The sequence below is a fragment of the Lactuca virosa genome, chromosome 5 (genome assembly GCF_052849685.1).
Source record: "Lactuca virosa cultivar CGN04683 chromosome 5, Lactuca_virosa_CGN04683_v6, whole genome shotgun sequence".
NCBI classification, from domain to species: Eukaryota; Viridiplantae; Streptophyta; class Magnoliopsida; order Asterales; family Asteraceae; genus Lactuca; species Lactuca virosa.
In genome coordinates this window covers 92,426,161-92,453,364 of record NC_136430.1, presented here as the reverse complement: position 1 = coordinate 92,453,364, position 27,204 = coordinate 92,426,161, and the positions used below count along the sequence as shown (strand labels likewise).

At 35.0% G+C, this 27,204-nt stretch overlaps 2 protein-coding genes across 3 annotated transcripts; one reads left to right on the top strand and one right to left on the bottom strand.

Annotated features, from left to right (window-relative positions):
• Positions 1-20,316: 20,316 nt before the first annotated feature.
• Positions 20,317-23,231, top strand: NFD5 (pentatricopeptide (PPR) repeat-containing protein). Its single transcript, XM_079051167.1, has 3 exons — positions 20,317-20,445; positions 20,535-21,838; positions 21,916-23,231. Exons 2-3 carry the CDS (start codon positions 20,729-20,731, stop codon positions 22,969-22,971), a joined length of 2,166 nt encoding a protein of 721 aa, XP_078907293.1. The 5' UTR covers positions 20,317-20,445; positions 20,535-20,728; the 3' UTR covers positions 22,972-23,231.
• Positions 23,232-24,595: 1,364 nt separating this feature from the next.
• Positions 24,596-26,960, bottom strand: LOC145116963 (tubby-like F-box protein 6). 2 transcript variants are annotated; one of them, XM_079053259.1, is made up of 5 exons: positions 26,453-26,960; positions 25,802-26,117; positions 25,628-25,715; positions 25,332-25,464; positions 24,596-25,160 (listed from the first exon to the last, which is right to left on the bottom strand). In XM_079053259.1, the coding sequence occupies exons 2-5, from the start codon at positions 26,075-26,077 to the stop codon at positions 24,608-24,610; spliced, it is 1,050 nt and encodes a 349-aa protein (XP_078909385.1). In that variant the 5' UTR covers positions 26,078-26,117; positions 26,453-26,960; the 3' UTR covers positions 24,596-24,607. The 2 variants fall into 2 exon arrangements, with proteins under 2 accessions (XP_078909385.1, XP_078909384.1); XM_079053258.1 differs by lacking the exon at positions 26,453-26,960 and having other exon boundaries at positions 25,802-26,372.
• Between the last annotated feature and the right edge of the window lie 244 nt (positions 26,961-27,204).

The following is a 27,204-nucleotide window of genomic DNA, read 5'->3' as shown; positions in this document are numbered from 1 at the left end:
GGTAGCCTATCGATTGGATTCGCCCGAGGAGCTCAGTCAAATTCACAACACATTTCACGTCTCTTGGCTATGGAAGTGTGTAGCTGATGATTCATCAGTGGTTCCTTTAGATGATAATCAGGTTGATGATCGCCTGAACTATGGTGAGAGACTAGTGGCGATTTTGGATAGGAAGACGAAGACCTTGCGCAACAAGGTGATATCTTTGGTCAAGGTCCAGTGGCAGCATCAGAAGGGTTCTGAATGGACTTGGAAACCCGAGGCAGAAATGCGAGAGCATTACCCTGACTTATTCGTGTTAGATTAGGTGTCTAAGCCCATAACTATAATTGGTATGTACTTGACCCGAGAGTAGCATGGTCCATTTCTGGTTGCATATCACCAGGACAATTTGATAGGATGAACTTTTGAGAAGAGGTTAGTTATGATTTATTAATATATTATAAATTCTAATATATTAATATAAAATCATATGATTTAATTAGTATTGATTAATAATTAATTTGGAATTAATTTAGTGATCAAAAGAAACTAATTAAATTAATGGGGACTAATTGTGTAAATTAGTTATATATATATATATGGTTTGGGCTTATGATACATGATGGACTTAGTTTATGGATAAATCCATAAAGAGTTAGCCCACTTGAATCATGGATCATGGATAATAAGCCCAAGGGTATGGATTAGGGTTTAACCATGACTCTTAGACTATATATAGAACACCCCATAGCTAAAATTGGTTACCCTAGTGTTCTTGGAGTTCCATAAACGATTTTGAGTGCATAGAACCTCTCTCTCAATTCATCCAATTGTTCAAGGGTGTTTTGTGAACCGTTTGAGGCATCACACTTAGGGTGCTAAGTTCTTAAAGGCCAAATACATCAAGCTACAACTTGGAGGTAATTATTCTTACTATATTTTATGATTCAAGTATCAAATCATATGCTAGTTGTAGGCTTATGCTTTGGATATTTCATTGCATGTATAATTAGAGAAAACATAGATCCAAAGTATTAGGGTTGTATGTGCACCATAGGAAGTTGTAGTATACTAAAATCCAACAGTGGTATCAGAGCCTAGGATTGTTTTCTATTATATTTGATGCATGGCGTAATTTTCAAATTTGAAAAAATTGATTTTCTGGCCTCTGACCGATGAACTCGCCGAGTCCACTGGCCGACTCGACGATTCCACTCAGTAAAAGGTCAACTCGGCGAGTCATGATCATGTACTCGACGAGTTGATGCTTCTGATGGCAAATTTTCGGGATTTTTGGCCTATTTTGGATTAGGATCATTACCACAACATGTTTTAGTTCATAAAATTTGATTTTGTTGGTATGGTAATGATTATCCTCATCAAATTAAAAGATAATTGTCAAAATTTCAATATTTGTATTAGTTTATATGATTAGACTAATTTCTTGCAAATTGTTGATATGAATTATCTTGACTTATGAGTTTAACTTGATCATAGATAAGTTTATTTGATTATTTTGTTAATTGAAATAATTGATCTTAAATGTTTTTTAAAGTCCTCTATAACTTGTCCTCAAGTTATGGAACATGAAAAGTTTTTTCATAAAAACCATATTAACTCATAAGTTATGGAAAACCAAAAGTTTTCAAGAGTTACAAAACTTGCCCTCAAGTTTTGGTATTTGAAAAGTCTCAAATTAAGAAACTCTTGTATTTAAAAAGGTGTAACTCTTGGGTTCATAAATTAAAAAAAATTAATTAAATAGTTTTAATTGTGAATTTTTATTTAGAACCTTGATGTTTTTAATAGTTCAAATTACACCTTATGGACTTTATTAAATTAATTAATGTGTTTAATTAAAAGAGATTAATAATTCCATAATGACATGGTTTAAGTTTAATTAAATTAAGAGAATAATTTATTAATAAATTAAAACTATCTAGTATTTTAAAAGTTTAAAATACACCCTTATACTATTATAATATTAAAAGTTTAATTATTATATATATGTATAAGACAAGTCAGTCTTACCGTTAGTAGGTCTCATTCACGAAGCGGTCTATAAGGGGGGTATAAGGTTACTGCCTATAAAATGGTGGTTTAATGGGTGTCCACTCTCACCCACCGCTTCCTTGACTGGTGGAGGGTCGTTAGCCGAACGGGTAGGATAGGACATTAATTCTCGTTAAAAGTATAATGATAATAATAAAGTAACTAAACACTTTATAAATTCCCAATCTTAGTTACTTTAGAAAAAATGTGAATTTGATGCTAACCCATGAAATTGCACTTTGCACCTTGCCAAGTCATTAGTGGAGCGTGTGTGGTTAGCCGGCACACTAAATTGGACTAACAAGGGTGGCAAAGGGTAGCTTGATGTTTGTCATAGATCAATGGAGCGTGTATGGTTAACCAACACATTGATTAGGTGATAAATGACATCGAGAGTACCAAACTAATTTGCATGGTTATTCACACCTTGTTTGTGATCCTCGGTATCCCAGTCCCAAACTTGAAGGGCATAATCGAGATTAAACATGCCATTGAAAAGTTCAATGAATCTCAAAAGATCTAGGAATTTCAATTCATTTAAAACTTAAAAATCAATTTCGTTTTTCATGGTGGAAATTGGTAAATCGTCATTTACCTACCTTCAAATAATTTGCAATTGGATTACGGCATCCCTCTTCCGAATTGTAAATTGTTATGTTGGGTCCTAGGCTTAAAAATTCATTTGGGTGTTATATTAATGACACAAATCAACTAAACTTGAATTTCTCCCTTGTAGATGTCTAGTTCTGACAACTATGGTCTTCCCGAATCCTTTCTTTATAAATATGATATTCCACAATATGATCAAGGTGAAAGATTAATCCCTTCTTCGTGCTGTAGTGGTACTTCACTTCCTTCATCACCTCCAATAGTTCTCCCTAACCCACAAGTTCAAAGACTTGAAAAGTTCAAGGTCACTCAAGCCCTATTGGCTAGCAAACACCAAGATGGAAGGTCTGTGTGTGCACATGTCTTGGAGATGAAGTCACACATTCACAGGCTGGGAATGTTGGGTGTCGTTGTTTCAAGGAAGTTGGCTGTTGACTTGGTTCTTCAATCACTTCCTAAGTCATATAGCGGGTTCTTTAAGGACTACTATATAGGAGATCACGACATGACCCTTATTGATCTAACATATTTGCTTGTTGATGCTGAATCAACAATGATTTGGCGCACTGGTAATGCAAATTTGATTGGAAGATCTATTTCCCAAACTTCCATGGACATTGACAATGGCAACATTGGAAGTCCAAAAAAGCTTTCTCTTCCCAATGGAAAGGGATCGGCCATGGTTAAGTCATTTAACCAAATGGTAAAGAGAAAGGCTAATTCTGAGATAGTCATGTGTACCATTCCCAAAGAGTCCATATGTTTCTATTGCCAAGAGAAGGGGCATTGGTTGCGAAGCTGCCGTATCTACCTGAAGGACCACAAGGATGGTAAAGTCAGAGTGTATGACTCTTCTTCGAGTAAGTCCACTATCTAACTCTATTAAGTTCCTATTTGGAGATTCTTAATACATGATGTAATGTAATTACATTTTGATGTTTTGTAGGATCGAAGAAAAGAAAGGAAGCTTAAAGGAAGAGTAAGCTGATTCTGATCGCGAATAGATGGATTTCGATCGCATGGTTCGATGATCATAATTTTGAGCTGCTACTTTAGAGTTATGATAGATTGCTTAGGAATAGATAACAACATAGTTTTCATATGTATTTGCATTGTAAGGATAAGTTTTCCGCAATTTTTTTAAATAAAGAAATTGTAACATCCGGGATTTTTCCAGGTATTATGATTATTTACCTTAATTAAATGAGGGAATTGTTTGGTTGGGCTTTGACCTTGGGCCCTTAAGAGTGGTCTGAGGAACATCGTATGTGGGGCGTACATTGCCATGTACGCTCAGCGTACTCATGAGAAGGAAATGCGGAAGCCATGCACGTACGCCCAGTGTACCAGGAGTACGCCCAGCGTACGTGTGCAGATCCTTAAACCTTAAAATTAGAGTTTGCTCCCTATATAAAGAACATAACCCCTGTTGGTTCAGCCTCCCTTCACTCTTATCCAGCCACCACGAAAACCCTAGCTCCCTTTGTGTGCCTTTGTGTTCTATAAGCCATTTGAGAGTGTTTGTGTGTTGCTTTAGTGAGAAAAGAAGAAAGGAGCTTGAAGAAGAAGCAAGGATCCACCAAGAGCTTGTAGATCCAGAGGATTGACACCATTTCTGACTCTTTTAAGGTATCAAGTTCCATACTTGACCATTGTATGCTTAGATTTGTTTATTTGGGGTTTTGATGTCCTTTTTGACCCCATGGTTGGGAGTGCTTAAGTATTGTTGGTTCCAGAGCATAAGAGTTGTCCTTTTGGACTCTTAGAAGCACCTAGGGTCACAAAAATCGGATCTTGGTGGTTAAGCCAAAACCATGCAAGTGTTAGTTGGTCTTAAAGCTTGTATAAAGGACCAAAATCATGTTTTGACCCCAACCATGCATGCAAGCACCTAAAGTTCGTAACTTTATGGCTTAGGAGGCCTTATGGATCTACATTTTAGACGTAAAGACTTAATGGATTAAGTCGGAAGTGAAGTCCTAAGGAAACTAGGTTGTACGCTAAGCGTACACCCTGGTACGCTATGCGTACTAGGGTGGTTCACGTTCACGGTCCGTTGTCGTTTACGGTCCATTAACGTTCACGGTCAGTTACCGTTTACGGTCAACCTCCGTTTGCGGCCAAGAGTACGCTGGGCGTACTTGCCAGGTACGTCGCGCGTACGTGTGCAGAATGACAACCATGGGTTTTGGGCATTAAGGATCTGGGCCTGGGCTTTGGGCCCTGTGGCCCACTGAGAAGTATAACTTTGGACTTAGAAACTTGGAGCTAGAGCATTGGGCCTGTTAGGCTAAGATTGAACCCTTTGGAATTATTACATTTGGACTTGGAGGTTTTGGGCCAAATTAGGGGGATAAGGCCCAATTCAGGAATTGGGCAATTAGTGGGCCTTAAGGAGTCTTTAATGGGCCATTGGAGGACTGGGCTTAATAGGTTAGAATTGAGACTCTTGGATGTCCCAATTGGACCAAGGGGTAAAATGGTCATTCTACCCTAAGTTGTGTTAGAGACTCTGATCGGGTGTTAATGTGTTTATGTTAGCCGGGAGTCATCAGAGCAGCTGTTAGAGACTATTTTCCGCGAGATTTGACACGCAGTTTTCGAGGTGAGTTACCTTCCAGTAGAGGTGGGTCTACGGCCACAATGTCGGCCCACCAGTAGGGATTGTCTTTAGATGATTGTCTTTGTGATAATTATCTAGGTTGCTATTACCATATGTGCTTTATGTGCCAGCATGATATGTTGTATGTGATAGCGGTAGTAGGAGGGGAATAGTCCCCCGCCTCGGTTGTTAGGACCGAAGGGTAGGTCAGTACCCCAGGAATGCTTGATAGTATGATTATGACAGTATGATTATGACAGCATGATTATGATAGTATGATTATGATTTGCTAGTAGTAGGGGGTGAAATAGTCCCTGTTGCCGGTTGAGATAGACCGGAGGGTAGGTCAGCACCCCAGAACTGCTTGACATGGGTAGGCCGGGCTCCCCAGAATTGCCTGGCAGTATATATGTTGTTTGGTATGTGGTATGATGGGGGAACTCACTAAGCTTTGTGCTTACAGTTTTCAGTTTTGGTTTCAGGTACCTCTTCATCCAAGGGGAAGGAGCCGGCGGGGTAGCAGCGCATCACATACACACATGATTTCCGTATTGAGAACCCTGGGATTGTACTCTGACATTTTACTAATTGCTATTATGTTTTCGAGACTTGTGATCTGTGACTTGATGTTTTGAAATGATATTAATGATGTTTTCTGTGAACAATTTCTAAAGTAATATAATTAAACAAAATTTTTTGGGTCTCGATTTTAGGATGTTACAGAAATTTTTGGAAATTTATTTTATTTTAAGTTTCCTTACAATGGCATTTGTGAAAATTGTTGCTTATATGTTTCCATTGATAGCAATATTGGAAAATGGATTTGATTCTTTCGTTTGTGGTAGTGTCATAATTTACCAAATAAGGAAAGATTCTCATCACCCAAGTTTCAGTTAGATAGAAACTTGGAATCATGCAAGTTGTATTGTGTGATGAATGAGAACCTTCGTCTTTGGGAAATTAAGACTAATTCCTTGTTCACATGTATATGTGAGTCAAGTGAAGGACTAGGGGATCGGGTACACTTGGTTGTGCGCTGATCAGGTCCACCACAAAGAACGATAAGACTATTCGTTCTGATTTACTAAAGTTTAGTGAATATGGTTATGCTTACAAGATTAAGTGTAAATCTGAATCACTGGAAGAGTTTCATTGTATGGCAGAACGAATAAGAAGAATCAAATTAGGCAGAAAGATAAAAGTTTCTCCAATCTGAAAAGAAGGGAGAGTACTTGAGTATCGTGTTTTGTGATTATCTTAGTGATTATGAAACCATATCACAATTGATCCTCTAAGGACATCTTAGTGCGTTTGTATGGCTAAGAAGAGGAATCGTGAATTGTTGAAATGGTTAAATCAAGAGGATAAATCATACTTCTTTCCAAAATCAAATCGTAGAGTCACACTCCAAGATTGAGCCTTGAGTGACATAATCTTAAGAAAGGTTTATAACACTTATCAAATGTAGAGTAAAATGTTTCTACTCTTGTACATTTGAAATTGGTAAGTTGTGATGTTTTGGATAAAACAAAGACCAACTAAGGCCAATTGTGTGAAGTGTTTCTCTTGATAAGAAACCACACTAACTCTTGAATATTTGTTTGTCAAGTAATGTTCCTTGACGAAGTGAATCTTATATGTCAAGAGGTCAGTGGGAGTCTTAAGGATCTTGAATAGCTTCAAGAACTAATCAAAAGTAAACCTATTGTTAATCACTAGCACACGACTTGAGGTTTGTAACCAATCGTGTTGACATATTCTTGTTTCTGTGCCCATTCCAGTTAAATTTGACTATGCATGTGAGTTTTATGAGTTCTCAGTTGTTTGCATAACAACTTGGAAGCAGTGGTAGGCCCCTGTGCTGCCAGGTGGCAAGAAATTAAGATTGAACAAGTTCAGTCCATATGAGTTTGGATTTGTCACTAACCTTGTCTTGTGATTATGGTTATGACAAATTCACATGGATAGGAACACATACAATATAAAATCTAGGTGTCATAAGGTCTCTCTCCAATTCATGAAAATGATTGTGAGGAAACGCTTCACTAAGTAGATTATAAGGAGATAACAATTGTGTTATTTGCATTCTCAAATTCGATTATTATTACGGCATCCCTCTTCATAGTTCGAATTGTGAGAAATGGCAAAAGGTCTAAACATTTGAGACTTATTGCATTAAGTTCTAGAATTGTTCAGACACACATGTGAGCTATCTAAGGAAAGGTGTATGAATTTGAGAAGCCTAGATAAAGTCTTATCGAAGCATCTCGTATCAGAAATCTGAACTTTGGTAAGAAAGTCAATAAGTATTGATTTCTAGAAGTCCAGCTGATTTCTAGGTACATGTCAAAGCTAGTGGGAGCATAAGTATTATGCTAATAAGGATATAATTATTATGCTAGTGGGAGCATAATTATTATGGTAAGTGTTGCAAGTTAGCAATGTTAATTATAGAAAAACAAAAGTTTCAATTCGCAAAGTTGCAAAGTTTGAAAAGTTGTTTTGCTATAATTAAGGGAGAGGAATTCATACTTCATTTCAAATCTAAAAGTTTAGATTGAGATTTTAATCAAATTTAGTCAAGGATATATATGAATGTTATGTTGAAAAGATTCGCCATAAGGAAATTCAATATATGGAAATGTTATAGCAAGAGACTGGTAAAGTATCAGGTTATGAATCGTGTCCCATATGCTTCGGATATAGGATCGATTGCATGTGCTATAATATTCTCCTGTTAAAAATTTTCAAATGCCTAAGGCATTAAGAGGGAAAAGGGACTAGAACAAGATATGACTAAAATGGTTAAGCAATTTTCGAGGACAATCTGAGGTTTACCAAAGATTGGTTGCTTATGGACAGTTGGAAGTATATTGTAAATTTTGGAAGGACCATATTGACATATTTTGAAAAGAGGCAACTCTTGTTCAGAAGTGATAGTTAAAATGGGAGTATGGAAATGTTTCCATAAGTGGAAGTTACTCTTTAAATCTGTGTAAGATTAGGAAACTTAATGCAAGAAGGATGTTCAAAGGAATGTAATTTGAATGTGAGACTTCATGGAATTGCTCTCCATTGGAATACTTTGTAATGTCTGTCGCCAAGTCTCTGTGACTTTTGTGCATAGTCATTACAAGAGGATCCTTGCATATAAGTTTAGAATCTGACAGATTACAGTAAATGGCAAGAATTTGGTATTCTTACATTTACGGTAAGGATTTGGAATTGTGAAATGAGTGTCATTGAAATGCTTTCAATTGATCTATTTCACAAAGAAATGACCATAGGCAAACGTAGTGTGCATGCTTGGAGCATGGCATAACTGTTGTTTTAATTCAAGTATTAAATTGATTAATCGAAACATTATACAATGAATAATGTGTAATCAATAATCAATATGGTGATTAGATAAAAGGTGTTTTATTTATATTCATAAGTTCTGAGACCATATTGGATTCAATTATTCTTGTGTTTCACTTTGCATGTTTTGACTTCTCGAATAAGTAGGTTATTTAAACCATCCACAGTCAATCATACTTTGGAAGTAGGTATTGAAGCTAGATTGTCATGAATGGGTTTGTAGATTGTCTAAAGGCGTTTAGACATAGCACAAGTTTGTTGCAGTGTTCATGAGTACTCCTGGAATAAGATTCGAGTATTGGATTAAACCCACGCTCACCTGAATCACTTCATGGATTTTATCACGAGTGATTGTGAGACGATAATATCTTATATTCTTGAAACCAAGACATGTGAGTTGTAGCTTACAAGTCGGTTGCACATTGACATATGTAAACACACCAGTAACTTGGTGTTATAAAACATATTATTGTGTGTGATTTGATGAGTAAGTACAAGCAAGCATTTGAGTCGAAGTTTATCCATTCCTTTTACCCTTAGAGGGATAAAAAGCGATATATGTGGGCCCCTCGATGATTTAGTGATGACACCCGAAGCGCTTGGCCAAGCCTGGACTGATTTGATTTGTTCAATTAGTCAGTCGTCATAAATCGGAAATCGGGAAACAATAGATGGACAAAGAGAATGATTATAATCCATGTCTCATGTCCATACGATATCTAGAATGGAGGAATATATGATCCTTTATCTAATGGATGCGTCATTGACTAGGTCAGAGTTCAACAACGGATTTTAAGAGCTACGATTGCTAGTCGGGATTTTGGAGTCGTACTTGCAATAATAGTTATTAGACTTATCCAAGTGGGAGACTGTTATGTACTTGAACCGAGAGTAGCATGGTCCATTTCGGGTTGCATATCACTAGGACAATTTGATAGGACGGACTTTTGAGAAGAGGTTAGTTATGATTTATTAATATATTATAAGTTCTAATATATTAATATGAAATCATATGATTTAATTAGTATTAATCAAGAATTAATTTGGAATTAATTTAGTGATCAAAAGAAACTAATTAAATTAATGGGGACTAATTGTGTAAATTAGTTATATATATATATATATATATATATATATATATGGTTTGGGCTTATGATACATGATGGACTAAGTTTATGGATGAATCTATAAAGAGTTAGCCCACTTGAATCATGGATCATGGATAATAAGCCCAAGGGTATGGATTAGGGTTTAACCATGACTCTTAGACTATATATAGAACACCCCATAGCTAAAATCGGTTACCCTAGTGTTCTTGGAGTTCCATAACCGATTTTGAGTGCATAAAACCTCTCTCTCAAGTCATCCAATTGTTTAAGGGTGTGTTGTGAACCGTTTGAGGCATCACACTTGGGGTGCTAAGTTCTTAAAGGCCAAATACATCAAGCTACAACTTGGAGGTAATTATTCTTACTATATTTTATGATTCAAGTATCAAATCATATGCTAGTTGTAGGCTTATGCTTTGGATATTTCATTGCATGTATAATTAGAGAAAACATAGATCCAAAGTATTAGGGTTGTATGTGCACCATAGGATGTTGTAGTATACTAAAACCCAATAATTCGCACACCGGACTTCGAGGACGAATTCTGATTCAATTGGGGGAGAATTGTAACACCCTTGATCGAGGTATTTTCCATTTATACCCTTAGTATGAAATTTATTTGCAAATTGGACCCTTAGCTCCATAAGTGAAAAACGTGTAGGTTTGTTATGTACGTTGGGTGTACTCGATGTACGCTGGGCGTACTTGGCAAAAACTCAAACCCTATTTAAGCATCATTATCTCATTGAGACCCCTTCATTCATCATCCTCCATCTCCCCAGAAGCCCCTTGCAAACCCTAATCTGTTGTGTGTTCATTTTGAGCTTGAAAGTGTGCTTTTTGTGATCTTGAAGGACAAAGAAAGAAGTGGAATCAACTTGGAAGCTCAAGGCATCTTAGATCCAGAAGTATCTTGCCTCCAAGCATCATTTGGAGGTATAAAGCTAAGATCTTGATTTGTTATTTGCTTAGATCTTGTTAGCCTTGAATTTATGTTCATTTTGGTCCCATAAGATTGGTGTTCATGAGTATGGATTACTCTAACCAGAAGAGTTGTCCTTTCAGACGTTTTTAGGTGTTAGGAACCATAACAATGTGATCTTGGTCCTTCTATCCCTTCCATGCAAGAGTTATGATGTCTTAATGGATTAATAAGTTAAGGTTTTAGCTTTTGGACCTTTTCTACCCATAGAAAGTCATAATGGTGGAAACTTTATGGCTTAAGACAATGTTTTGAGTCTAGATCTAAGTTTAGATGGAAAACCCTTAAGGATTAAGCACTTGATGAGAAGAAATGGGCTTAGACAACGTACGTTGGGCGCACCAAGTGGTACGTTGCGCGTACGGGGTTTGTGTCCTTGTATTTTGGCTGAAGTCTTGACTACGCTCGACGTAAGGGCTGAGTACGTTGGGCGTACTCAGTCAACATTGACTTTATTTGACTTTTTGTCTTGCTGACTTTGACCTTTGACCAGGGGTTGACCAAGTTTAACTTAGGGGCATTTGATGGGTTATGTGCATAACATCAATACTATGGTGTACATGCAACCCTAATTGCTTTGATCTAGGTTTTTCTAAGTAAACATACAACATTGAATACCAAAACAATAAACCCTAAGAACTAGCATACTAATTTCAAAAATCATATGTAATTAGGGTTTGGAATCTTACCTTGATTGTTATATAGCAATAACAATCACAATCCTTCTTGATCTGGACTTCTGAAAGCTTAGTGCCTCAAGTGTTGCACCTCTAATGGAGTCACAAACACTCAAGCAACAGGATGACTTTTAGAGAGGGAAGATTTTCGGCCCTTAGGGTCTCTTGAAGCATTGGACGAAAATCCCTTATTCATGAGGTCTATTTATACTTGTGGCTGCTAGGGTTTTAGGTGGAAACCCTAATATGACTGCTTAAGCCTTAAGCAACCCATGGACTCCTTCCTTAGAGCCCTTTGGACGAAATCTTATTGGGCTTCCCCATAGATTTCGTCCACTCCACTCTATGGAGTCCATCAGCCCATTTATGCAACTATCAATGATTTTCATAATAGTCCCCAATTATTTAATCAGTCTCTTTTGACCACCAAATTAATTCCAAATTAATTTCCGATCAATAATAATTAAATAATATGATTTCCAAATAATATATTAATCTTGTAATATATTAATAAAACCATTTTGAGTACGAATTTATTATTCATATAATAAATTCTACTCTCTCTCCTCTTGTCATCCTATCAAGTTGCATGAGTGAAGGCAACCCAAAAGGACCATGCTCATAATCGGGTCAAGTACATACCAAAATAGTTATGGGCTTAGACACCTAATCCAACAGTCCCCCACTTGGATAAGTCTAATAACTAGTTTGCAAGTACGACTTTAAAACCTAATTAGCAATCGTAGCTTTCATAAGCCGCTGTCGAACTCTGACACGTCCTTTAGATAAGGGATCATATATTCCTCCATTCTAGATATCGTATAGACATGAGACATGGATTATAATCATTCTCTCCGTCTATGTGTTGTTTCCCGATTTCCGATTTATGACGACTGACAACAGACTACAATTGAACACATCAACTTAGTCCAGGCTTGGCCAAGCGCTTAGGGTGTCATCACTAAATCATCGAGGGGCCTACATATATCGCTTTTATCCCTCTTAGGGTAAAAGGAACGGATAAAATTCGACTCAAATGCTCGCTTGTACCTACTCATCAAATCACACACAACAATATATTTTATAACACCAAGTTACTGGTACGTTTACATATTATCAATGTGCAACCGACTTGTAAATTACAACTCACATGTCTCGGTTTCAAGAATATAAGATATTATCATCTCACTAATCACTCGTGATAAAATCCATGAAGTGATTCAAGTGAGCGTGGGTTTAATCCAATACTCAAATCTTATTTCAGGAGTACTCATGAACACTGCAGCAGAATTTTGCTATGTCTAAACGCTTTAGACAATCTACAGTCAGATTCATGACAGTCTAGCTTCAATACCTACTTCCAAAGTATTTATCGACTGTGGATGGTTTGAATAATCATATTATTCTGGAAGTCAAAACATGCAAAATGAAACACAAGAATAATCAAATCCAATATGATCTCAAACTTTTGAGTATAAATAAAACACCTTTTATTTAATCACCATATCGATTACACATTATTCATTGTATAATGTTTCAGATAATCAACTTATTACTTGAATTATAACAACAGTTGTCCCATGCTCCAAGCATGCACACTATGTTTACCTATGGTCCATAGTTTGTGAAATAGATCAATTGAACACATTTCCAACGATACTCATTTCACAACTCCTAATCCTTATCATAAGTGTAAGAATACCAAATTCTTGCCACTATTAGAATATGTTAGATTCTAACATTTTATGCAAAGATCCTTTTGTAATGTCACAACACCAAAGCCACCAAGACTTTGCCAATTATATTACAAAGTGCTCTATTGGAGATTGTTACAAGGCAATTCCATAGATATGAAGTCTCACATTCAAAGTACATTCCTTTGAACATCCTTCTTGCATAAAAGTTTATAATATAGACATAGATTTTAGATATCCAACTCCCATTTATGAAAACATTTCCATATTTTCCATATGACAACTCATTCTAAATAGAATCCTATCTATTCATAATAATGTCGATATGTTCCATCCAATACTATACTTCCAACTGTCCACAAGTGACCAATCCTTGACGAACCTTAGATTGTCATTGACAGTTGTTTAATTATTTTAGTCATATCCGGTTCTGGTCCTTTTCCCTCTTAATGCCCTAGGCATTTGGAAAATTTAGAGCGGTCGGATATTATAGCATATGCAATCGATCCTATACCAGAAGCGTATGGGATACGATACGTAATGAAAACATGATACTTTACCAGTCTCTTGCCATAATATTGCCATATATAGAATTCTCTTACGTTGAATCTTTTCAACATAACATTTATATATGTCCTTTGACTAAATTTGATTAAAATTTATCGATCCAAGCTTTTAGATATTGAAATGAAGTATAATATTCTCTCCCTTAATTATAGCAAAACAACCTTTCAACCCCTGTAATTTTGCAAAGTGAAACTTTTGTTTTCTATAAATAATATTGCTAACTTGCAACATAATAATCATGCTCCCACTAACATGATAATTATTACTTTACTAGCATAACACTTATGATCCCACTAGCTTTGACATGTACTTAGAAAACAGTTGGACTTCTAGAAATCAATACTTATTGACTTCCAAAGTTCATATTTCTAATATGATATGCTTTGATAAGCCTTTATCTAAGCTTCTCAAACTCATACACTTTTCCTTATATAACTCATATGTATGTCTAAACAATTTCAGAACTTACAACAATAAGTCTTAATTGTTCAAACTAATTGCCAAATCTCACAATTCAAACTATGAAGAGGGATGTCGTAATCATAATCGAATTTGAGAATGCAATTTATACAATCGTTATCTCCTTAAAATCTTCCTAGTGAAAGCTTTTCCTCACAATCATTTCCATGAAGCGGAGAGAAACCTTATCACTTAGATTTTATGGTGTATGTGTTCCTATCCATGTGAATTTGTCATAACCATTATCACAAGATAATGTTTGTGACAAATCCAAACTCATATGGACTGAACTTGTTCAATCTTAATTTCTAGCCACCTGGCAGCACAAGGGCCTACCATTGCTTCCAAGTTGTTATGCAAACAACCGAGAACTCATAGAACTCACATGTATAGTCAACTTTACTGGAATGGGCACAGAAACAAGAATATGTCAACACGACAGGTTACAAACCTCAAGTCGTGTGCTAGTGTTTAACAATAGGTTTACTATTGATTAGTTCTTGAAACTTTTCAAGATCATTTTGACTCCCACTGACCTCTTGACATATAAGATTCTCTTCTCAAAAAAACATTCCTTGACAAACAAATATTCAAGAGTTAGTGCGGATTCTTATCAAGATAAACACTTCACACAATTGGTCTTAGTTGGTATTTGTCTTATCCAAGACATCACAACTTACCAATTTCAAATGTAAGAAACTTTTCTACTCCACATTTGATAAGTGTTATAAACCTTCTTAAGATGATGTCACTCAAGTCACAATCTTGGAGTATGACTCTAAGACTTGATTTTGGAACGAAGTATGATTCACCTTTTAATTAAACCATTTCAATAATTTTTGATTCCTCTTCTTAACCATACTAGTGCACTAAGGTGTCCATAGAGGATCAATTGTGACACGGTTTCAAAATCACTAAGTTAATCATAAAACACGATACTTAAGTACTCTCCCATCATTTTAGATTGGAGAAACTTTTATCTTTCTGCCTAATTGATTCTTCTTATTCGCTCTGCTATTCATTGAAACTTTTCCAATGCTTCAGAATCATACTTAATCGTTTAAGCATAACCATATTTACTAAACTTTTAGCAAATCATGACGAATATTCTTGTCGTTCTTTGTGGTGGACCTGGCTTAGTGCACAACAATGCATACTAGATCTTTTAGTCCTTCACTTGACTCACATACTTATGTGAACAATGAATTAATCTTAATTTCCCAAATACGAAGGTTCTCATTCATCATACAATACCAGTTGCATGATTCCAAGTTTCTGTCCAATTGAAACTTGGGTGATGAGAATCATTCCTTATTTGGAAATTTCTGACACTACCACAAATAACATCACTAAGAATAGAAACATACAAACATCAATTTTTTCACAAATGCCATTGCAAGGATATATAAATAAGACAAAAACAGAAATTTATTTTATTTATAAAAGTGCGGAAAAAACTTGTCCTTACAATGCAATTCCAAATGAAAACTATGTTACTAAATATTTCTAAACAATCTATTCTAACTCTTAAACAACAGCTCAAAAATCCAATCATCGAACCATGCGATCGAAATCCATTTCTTCACGATCAGACTCAGCATACTTTTTCCTTTAAGCTTCCTTTCTTTTCTTCGATCCCACAAAACATCAAAATGTAATCATATCACATCATGTATTAAGAATCTACAAACAGGAACTTAATAGAGTTAGATAGTGGATTTTAACCTGAAGCGGAGTCATACATCTTGACTCTCCCATCTCTTAGATCTCTCAGGTAGTTAGGGCAGCTTCACAACCAATGCCCATTCTCTTGGAAGTAGAAACAAGTAGACTTTTCTGGAATGGCACACAAGACTATCTCAGACTTAGCCTTACTCTTGCGTAGAGAAAACTTTTCTGGACTTCCAATGTTGTCATTGTCCATACAAGGTTGGGACATTGATTTACCAAACAAATTTGCTTGACTAGTCCGCCAAATCATTTCTTATTCAGCAGCAATAAGCAAATAAGTCAAATCAATGAGGGTCACGTCGTGGTCCATCATATAGTACTCTCTAATGAACTCACCATATGAGTCAGGAAGTGATTGAAGAACCAAGTCAACAACCAGCTTCCTAGAGACTTCGACACCCAACATTCCCAATCTATCAATATGCAACTTCATATCCAAGACATGAGCACATACAAACTTTCCATCTTTGTGTTTGTTTGCCAATAGGGCTTGAGTGACCTTGAACTTTTCAAAGTCTTCGAACACGTGGGTCAGGGAGAATTATTGGAGGAGGTGGAGGAAGTAAAGCATGATTTCCATTTCCACAATCCAATCGTGGAACATCATCTTCATGTGGAAACCTTTTTCCAAGGGATTCAGGAAGACCATAGTTGTTAGATTTTGACATCTACAAAACGGGAGAAATTCAAGTTAGTTGATTCAATCCTTAATATAACACCCAAATGAAATATTAAGGCCGGGATCCAACACAATATTCTACAATTTGGAAGAGGGGTGCCGTAATCCAAATTGCAGAACATTTGAAGGTAGGTAAATGACGATTTACCAATTTCCACCATGAAAAACAAAAATTGAAAATTAGGTTTTAAATGAATTAAAATTCTTAGATATTTTGAGATTCATTTAACTTTTCAATGTCATGTTTAATCTTGATTATGCCCTTCAAGTTTGTGACTGGGATGCCGAGGATCACAAACAAGGTGTGGATAACCATACAAATTAGCTTGGTACTCTCGAAGATGTCTATCACCTAATCAATGTGCCGGTTAACCACACACGCTCCATTGATCTATGATAATCTACGAGCTACCCATTTCCATCCTTCATTGGTCTCATATTAGTGTGCTAGTTAACCACACACGCTCCACTAACGACCAACAAGGTGCAATGTGCAATTTCATAGATTAGCACCAACTCCACATTTTTTCTAAAGTAACTAAGATTTGGGAATTTATAAAAGTGTTTAGTTACTTCGTATTTCATTATACTTATAATGGAAGGTTTGTGTCCTATCCTACCCGTTCGACTAACGACCCTCTACTAGTCAAGGGTGAGGTGGGTAAGAGTGGATAGCCAATGACGGTCATTTTACAGGCCGCTTCCTTAAACACCCCTTATTGACCAGCTTCGTGAATGATGCATACTAACGGTAATACTGACATTTACTCATACATATATAATATTAAACTTTTAATTTTATATAGTATAAGGGTGTATTTTATACTTTTAAAATACTAGGTGGTTCAATTTAATAAATTAAACTTTTAATTTGATTAATCTTGAACCATATTATTATGGATTTATTAATTTTCTCTTTTAATTAAACACTTAATTAATTTAATAAAAACATAAGGGTGTAATTTGAACTTTTTCAAAACACTAGGGTTCTAGAATTTAACATTTCAAAATTAATACATTTTAATTAAATTTTAAATTCCAAAACCTGAGGACAAATTTTGAAACCTTTCAAAATATTAGTGTTTAACTATTTAAATTTCAAAAACTAAAACTTTTAAGTTCAAATTTAAACTATAAAACCTAAAGGGTGTAAATTGAAACTTTTCAAACTTACTAGGTCAAATATTTGAATTATAATAATCCTATATTATCCATATTTAACCAAATCCATCAATTTTGATAAGGATAAACATTCCAAACATAAAAAATCGATTCTAGGTAAGAAAAACGAGTTTTAGAAGTAATCCTCAACAAAATCTGGCCAGAAAATCGAAAATCCCGACACCAGACCCCGGGACTCGTCGAGTCCACTATGTAACTCGTCGAGTAGGACCTACTCGTTGAGTCCATACATGGACTCGGCGAGTCAGCCAGTCAGAAGGCAAAAAATTCGATTTTCTTGAACTTTGGCAATTCACTTTTGCATCTATTCACTAGAAAAACGACCTAGGCTCTGATACCACTGATGGGTTATGTGCATAACATCAATCCTATGGTGTACATGCAACCCTAATTGCTTTGATCTAGGTTTTTCTAAGTAAACATACAACATTGAATACCAAAACAATAAACCCTAAGAACTAGCATACTAATTTCAAAAATCATATGTAATTAGGGATGGGAATCTTACCTTGATTGTTATATAGCAATAACAATCATAATCCTTCTTGATCTGGACTTCTGAAAGCTTAGTGCCTCAAGTGTTGCACCTCTAATGGAGTCACAAACACTCAAGCAACAGGATGACTTTTAGAGAGGGAAGATTTTCGGCCCTTAGGGTCTCTTAGAAGCATTGGACGAAAATCCCTTAGTCATGGGGTCTATTTATACTTGTGGCTGCTAGGGTTTTAGGTGGAAACCCTAATATGACTGCTTAAGCCTTAAGCAACCCATGGACTCCTTCCTTAGAGCCCTTTGGACGAAATCTTAATGGGCTTCCCCATAGATTTCGTCCACTCCACTCTATGGAGTCCATCAGCCCATTATGCAACTATCAATGATTTGCATAACAGTCCCTAATTATTTAATCAGTCTCTTTTGACCACCAAATTAATTCCAAATTAACTTCTGATCAATACTAATTAAATAATATGATTTCCAAATAATATATTAATCTTGTAATATATTAATAAAACCATTTTGAGTACGAATTTATTATTCATATAATAAATTCTACTCTCTCTCCTCTTGTCATCCTATCAAGTTGCATGAGTGAAGATAACCCAAAAGGACCATGCTCATAATCGGATCAAGTACATACCAAAATAGTTATGGACTTATACATCTAATCCAATAGCATTTTGGGTTTTTTGAGCTGTAGTTTGAGTTTAGATCATTGTTTGGTTTATATGTGATCTGTAGAGTTGACTCTTAGAGTAACGTTCTTTTCTGCTATCTTTTCAGACTGTGAGGTGAGTTTTCCTCACTGTACTTGTGGGCCGAAGGCACTAATGTCGACCCACTAGGTTATGTATCCTGGTATATAGGATGTTGCTATGTTATATTGATCTGTATGATTATCTGTTTGCTAGTTATATGTTTATCTGTTGCATATGTCGACATAGGGTGGTTGGGTTGAGGTTGTATTGCTTTGTGCTGTAAGCCAACAAACCTGAGGCAATCCAATCGGAAGAATGTGGGTCAGAGTGACAATCCAACCGGGAGGTTGTGGAACCAGTATGGCAATCCAACCGGGAGGTTGTGAACCCAACATGCAATATGTATATTTGTTTGGTTGAGTGTGGTACTTTGGGGGAACTCACTAAGCTTTGACTTACAGTTTAAGTTTTATATTTCAGGTACTTCAGATGATCGGGGCAATGCAAATGATTGATCCTGCACATCCTCCAGATTTTATGAGATTTGTTCTTGGGATACTCTGATTTATGATTTTGACATTTTGGGAACTATGTTTTGTAAACATTTATGGTTTTGAAAAAAATGAAAATTTTACCTTGATTTTTAGGATGTTACAATTAAAAACATGGAATACAACAACTCGTGAAATGTGATTTGATTAGTGAATATATTTAAGGAAAAATACAATAGAATATCATTTACGTAATGTATATAAAATGGTATAACTATTCAAAACATGTAGAAAATTCAATGACAAATACCTATTATTAGCTCGATTAATCATCAAGAATGTTATGTCATATTCGTTTTCTTGTTGATTCGTTTTTTTTGTTGATTTATATCCATATAGATTGAAAAAATGCTTGCGAGTTGTGAGTGTAAAAAATAATCAAGTAAATATGTGAAAAATAGAATAAAATATTGAGAAAATGTAGACAAGGGCACTTAGCGAAACAATTTCATTTTCGCAAATTGTGTAAAATTTTGAGTGAAAAACGAATATTTTACTTGTTAGAATATCAATTTTGTGAATGATATTTGTAAAATCTAGTTTGGATAATACAATTTTCAGGAGCATTAAGAGGAATAATATAACGGTGAGACTCTTAAAATTACTCCTAATTAAAATGTTTGATTTTATAGTGAGGACAAGTGAGACCATCGATTACTACGATAACAAATTCATGAATCAATGGATCACATGATTAGTTTAGTTTATGATATGTCGTACTCTATATATTAATCTCTTTATTATTATCATTTAAATTAATAACTCCAAATTATTTTGACAAGTTACACGATTCAATGATTCATGGCCCTCAATTTTACGAGTTCAAATTAGAAAACTAAAGTATAGGGTGTTTTATGCACTCGTGTAAACCGTAGGGGTAACATTTGTAAAGTTTCTATAAGATGTCGAGAAAGAAAAACCCTAGCAAAAAGCCTTCACTCGCTACATGGTGTAGTAGTAGTATCTGGACTTGACGAAAACGGAGCGTTCTGCTACTGCTTGATTGCTTTCAGGTGAGGATTTTTATTTTCATATGTAAGAATCATATGTTTTAGTGATCGATATGTGTATTTTGTGATTACATTTTCTAATAATTTTGCAGCTTTTGTCATTGCAAATTGGATGCACTAGGGTTTTTTTAGCTGATCGTACATGCGGCATTGATGGATATCTGATTTATTACAGTTCAGAGATGAAAGTGCAATTTTCTGGTTAAGAAAATTTCTGGATAAATCAGTTTGATTTTGATTTTTCGCTTTGTCTGTCGTTCTAACAGAAAGATCAAGGGTTTAGAAAATGAATCTGAAGCATTTCTTATCGAGACTGACAATTAACAAGGTGTCAAGATTTAGCGGTAGAAGAACTCCATCATGGAATTACAGAGAGGTTTGCACCAGTCGTTGTATTACCCCTCTGATTTACCTTCCAGAATATCATAAAGACGATTCACGGATTGGAAACCCTAAAACGCCGATGGCACATTCATTATTCTATAGATTTGTTCATTCTGGCCAAGAAACTGTTCCGAGCAGTACCAATGCTGTAGAGACTGTTTCTGTAGACTCAGAGGACGATGATGATGTGGTAATGAATGAATTCTTATCTAGATTCGTTTGGATCATGAGAGGAAAGCTTACAGAGGTTTATACCAATGCTGATAAAAAAGAAATCGATGCAATGCTTCATATCATTGTTGAGAAGGTTGTATCAGAAATGGAGGCAGGTCGTCTAGAGTCTTTTCTTGGCTCTGAAACAGCCTCTGTGTCCCAAGATTTTAGTGAGGATTTATGGAAAACAGTGTGGGAGGTTAGCAACATTGTTGTAGAAGATATGAAGAAGGCTAAAAAGAAGGAAAAAATGAAGAGTTTTCTTCAGTCTGAAGAAGTTAAAGATATGGCAAGATTTGCTGGTGAAATAGGGATACGAGGAGACTTGCTGAGAGAGCTTAGGTTCAAATGGGCTCGTGAGAAATTGGAAGATAGTGAGTTTTATGATTCATTGGAGCTTTTAAGAGAAGAAGCTAAGGAACCAGAACCAGAATCAGAAACAGAAAAAACCGAATTTCATGAAGATAGCATTGAGAAAGAAGATGATGCTGAGGAGATTTCTTTACCCAAAAGGAGTGGAAAGATTAAATACAAGATCTATGGCCTTGATCTTTCCAAACCCAAATGGGCAGAAGTGGCTGATCATATCCATGAAAATGGAGGCTCTGTATGGCCTCAAGAACCAAAACCATTATCTGGAAAATCAAAGATTGTTACAGAGAAAATACTTTCATTACAAGTAGATGATGATCCTTCACCACTGATTACAGAATGGATAGAGCTACAACAACCTAGCAGGATTGACTGGATTGCATTGCTTAACAGATTAAAACAACAAAATGATCAACTATACTTCAAGGTATTCTTCTCTTAAAACATGTATTTCAAAAGTTTTCAATTACTTGACTTCTGTAATCTTCTTCTTCTCTTCACAAGGTTGCAGAACTTCTACTCGATGAAGAATCTTTCCAAACCACCATAAGAGATTATTCACAACTAATCGATGCATACGCCAAGAACAACCAATTAGACAATGCAGAAAGAATCATCAAGAAAATGACCGAAAAGGGCATATCACCAGACATCCTAACAAAAACCACAATGGTCCACATGTACAGCAAAGCAGGCAATCTGAATCTTGCAAAAGAAGCTTTCGATAGCTTAAGAAGCTTAGGCTTCCAACCAGACCTCAAAGTTTACAACTCCATGATCATGGCTTACATCAACACAGGTGATCGAAAATCCAGTGAAGCTTTAATGAGAGATTTAGAGTCACAAAACTTCAAACCCTCTGAAGCCACATTTCTTGCATTACTCAAATCCTATGCTCAAAATGGAGATCCAATTGGAGCACATAGAATCTTCACACGTATGGAATTTGCAGGATTCCCACGAAGTCTTGAATCATGCACTTATCTTGTTGAAGCCTACAGCAGAAAAGGCAACCCTGATCAAGCAAGAACACATTTTGATGACATCATCAAACTCGGGTACAAACCAGATGACAACTGCATTGCTAGAATGATTTCAGCTTATGCTAAAAAGAATCTTCTAGACAAAGGTCTGCAACTTTTGCTACAGCTTGAAAAAGAAGGAACTGAACATGGTGTCGCGACTTATTCTGTCCTCATAGATTGGTTAGGGAAGTTGCAATTGATGGAAGAAGTGGAGGGTATTTTGGGGAAGTTATCTGAGAAAGGTGTGGATCCTTCATTATCAGTTCATTTAAGTCTGTGTGATATGTATGCGAGAGGTAGAGAAGAGAAGAAGGCTCTTCAAGCACTTGGTGTTGTTGAAGCTAATAAGGAGAAGTTGAGAGGTGATGAATTTGAGAAAGTTATAAGTGCTCTTATTGCTGGTGGATTTAAGCAGGATGCTGAAAGGATACATAACATGATGAAGGAGCAAGGGTTTAAAGTGTCTGAACAGTTGAGTGTGACTTTACAAGCTGCTCAGACGTTTAATCGTAAGAGACCTTCTTTGATGAGATAGTTTGGTAAGTTATATTCTTGTTTAATGAAATATTTTGTTGGATTTTATCATTTTTAGTAATAACTTGTGATCTTGAAACTAAGATGGATGGGTTATTGGATCATTTGATTTGATAATATGTTGGTTTATTTATTATTATAAAAGTTGTTAGAGTTTAGCATAGAAAAAGATAGGATGGTTGACATTTTTGCTTGGATGTAAAACTTGTTTCTTATTTCCATCTTTTGGAAATGGTTTGTATCTCACTTTTTGTTTTTTTATTTTTATTGCTTTTCATGAAATAAATTCAGCGAAATAAATGTTGAGATTAAGACAAGTTGCATGAATATGTGTGATTTTGATAATATGTTGGTTTTTTCTGGACTGCTACCTGTTATCTCAAGTTGAATATGTCATGCCTTTTTAAAATTTTATATTTTTGGCCCAAATTTTAAATTTTTTTTACAAATTTGGTCCCAATTTAAAATTTTGATAAAAATTTCATGTCAAATGTAGTTTTTTTTAAAAATTTATTTTCTACAACTTTTTAAAGACTTCTTTATAGTGGCTTATAAAATTTTTATCTTAACTTTTTTTTTCCCAATTTTTTTTAAAAAAATCTTTTATAATTTTTTTTTAACTTTTTTTATTCCAACTTCTACATTGCCTCGTATGCAAACTAGTTTTTTTGAAATAAATAATTTTACAAAATTGTTTAATTTTTCCTCTGATTTTAAATAATTCTGCATATGTTATTTCATCAAATCCAATTGTGCACAATCAACGAGAAAAATTGGTTTCCCAATGTATGTGAGTCGATGCAAGAGTTGGAAAAAATTTTAAGAAATTATCCTAATAGATTTTTTTTAAAAGCTGGAAAAAAGTTGAGATTTTTTTATAAATCATTATAAAAAGTTGTAGAAAAATAAATTAAAAAAATAAAAATTAGGGTGAATTTGTAACTAAATTTTAAATTCAGATCAATCCTTCCTAATAAATAAAGATCTTTTTTGCTACATGTCACATTCTTATTTATTTTGCCACATGTAATTTTGTGGTTATTTTAAATTAATTTTTATTTCATATGTCATTTTATGGTTTTTTTCACTTTCTAAAATTCCAGATAGTATTTAAATGCAATAATAAGTGCATACCAATTTCATTAATTTACTTTTCTTCTAATTTCAAAATTACTAAGTTAAAGATTCATTAATTTTCTTTATTTATTTATCTAAATTATTTGTTTAAATTTAAAAAAAAAAAACACTTAAATTTTTATAATTCAATGTTTTCTTACTTTTCTTATAAATTTAAACTTTTCAAATGTTTAAAATTTTATATTTAGTTTTTCTTTTAAATAAACTCATATAATATATAGGTATCACACCTAGTTCATATTAAAATTTAAAATCTAAATCAAAAATATAAAATTTGAAAGAGGAATAACCTATTCAACCTAATTGTATCCATACAGAAAACATGAGTTAATTACTAATTACCTATTTAAAACATAAAATTGGTTATTCTTCAACTTTAAAACATTTTGAAAAGTTAGTTTAAAACAATGATAACTCTTACACAAATATATTTACATCAAACCCAAACAAAAATAAAAACATAAATCGTGATAATATTATCACAACAATTAGTACAATTTTCATTCACATGCGGGTTTAGTATCAAAACTACTTAAACAAATCGCAAACGCTTGAAAAGCCGACAACGGGTACCGATAATCCATTGTAAAAATATCTTTCCCAATCTTCCCAAACTGCAACACCACATCATCTTCTTCCACACCTCCGCCACTATCAACCGCCAACTGAAAGTTCTTAACCGACGCCACTGTAACCCGCCCTTTAAAATTCAAACACCAACACTGCAACTGCTCGTGCCACCTCGGCGCCTTGTTTCTCAAAACCAACGAATCTTTCCTTTCCACAACCGGAATCGGAATCACCGATTCCGATTCCGGTGTCTCGTGTTTCTTTCCGGTTTGATCGGAAACGGGGATGGAGTTCATCGTGCAATTCATTCTTCTTGGTCCTCTTGTGCGTAGAACATTAAGCTCGTAAGATATGGTGACCACTTTGGACTTAAACACTCGTGATATTTTTTTTAAACCAAATTTTGGTATTTGTTTAATTGTTGAAGAGTCGTAAGAAGGTTCCACATCGTGAATTGCGAATTTAGTGCCGAGAAAATTGGAACTGTAAATGGTTTATTCAAATTAACAGTCAGTCCCTCAGTCAACATGAAAAAGTAAATCACAGTGTTTTAAGAGTTTCGCAACAAAAAAAACCTAGATTTGGACATGTGATGTGACTACAAGTATGTGGGGGTAAAAATGGAAATTAATAGGGTGAAAGAAAGAAGATAACCTTAGCTTTCCAACATAAGTAAGGCTAGATTTGGAAAATTCGTCAGGAGTTAAGGAGATTGAAAACTCTGTCCCTGTGGCTTTTCTCACCTTCTTTGCAGCCAATAGTAACTTACTTGCATCACCGGCTAACGCTGTAATTTTAATTTACAGAAACTGTAAATTTTTTTTAATTTTTAAAAGGAAAACAATCAATTATCCTCCAAGTTTACTTTATTATCCTTTTAGTCACTCGATCAAAAGTTCAAAACCCAAAAGTAAAAAAAGTAAAAAGTAAAAAACACATTTTTTTTTTACCTGGGCTCAGCCCTAGATACAACCGGAATATCGAATTAGCTCTATCTCGCCTTATAAAGCATTGAATCGGATCCTTTCTCGATCCAGGCTAAAACGAAGTAATTCAAACATATCGGAGTTAGAACACTAAATTGATTTGAGATTTGAAGATGATTGATTGATTGATCGAAGTACCTGTTTTAGCGACATGGGGAATGTGATTAATCCGCATTGTTCAGGTGTTCTAACGATTTGCTTTACAGTGTTTCTCCAGAATCTGCAAACCGAAGCACAAGCGACCATATCTCTCCTAGCTGGCCATGAGCTTTCACCACCTTCCACTCGCCGGATTATGTCAAGAAGCAATTCGCCGGGGAAATCGTCCCATTTGCTATCTCCGATTGAAGAAGGTAAAGATCTTGGAACTGAATCGTAGTTTTCTGGAACAATATGTGATTTCCCATTTTTCATGATCTGAATTCTCTTGTTGGTATTGCTTCCAAGTAAACAACTGAGTGACATATTCAAGAACATGAATTTGGAAGTATACACGATAGTTTACTTGTTGGGTAACATAATGATAAAAAGATTCAGCAGTGTTGTAGCGTAAATTGGTTCAGGCATTATAACAAACAGATGGTGGGTATGCACCACACTCCTCATGCATATGAATTGCATGATTACACAACATGATGGAATAAACAAAATAATTGAAGGACGATAAGGAACAGTATCGTTTTCCTTTTTCGAATATTTAAACATGGTTTTTATACAATCAAAGAAAAGGGAATTAAGTGCAACAATAAAGAATCTTAATTGAAACTGTAGATGAAGAATAAACGTTACCTGTACGTTAAGCATTTGGTGAGAGATCCCGAAAATTTGTTAATCACATCTCGTAAAAAGGTTCAAAAACAGGGGAATGAAATCTCTCACGTTATGATGTTTCCCGTGTAGCAACAAATTACACGAATTTCCGCACATGTGGAACGAGCTTCGATAATTTTTGATGGGAAGGATCGAGAAAATGGGGAATAAAGATCTCTTTTTCAGTTGTCAAAATATTTATCCACGGAAATGAATCCCCCCTGTTTTTCTCGAGTTGCTTCGTTTTCGAGTTTTGGTTAATTCAAGAAGTTGGTGGCCTTTGAAGCCTTGAAGGTACGTGACCTTATTGATATCCGCCATCAACGCCACCGTGACAAGGAATTAAAGCCATGCCGGCGACGCAGGCAGCAGCACCAGCTTTTCTGTAACATTGATCTTCAAAGCTTGCTCATTTATTGCGCGAAGGTTCTAAATACAATTATAGAGCAATATGTAATATATTAAATAGTTACAAATATATTCAAAAGAGAAACCATCCCAATCCAATTCTATTTTTCACACCGTGTAAAAATGATATTAACACTTTTTCATCTCCGACCTACATTATTTTTATATTATTTACATCATTTTTGTTGTAGAATCTTCGTGAAATATATTTACTACACAATAAAAAACAAATAAACATATAAGTTAAGGGACTAAAAGTAACATATGAAACTTTGACAAGGTTTAATTGAGGTTGGAGATGATCTTATACCATTTTGATGTAA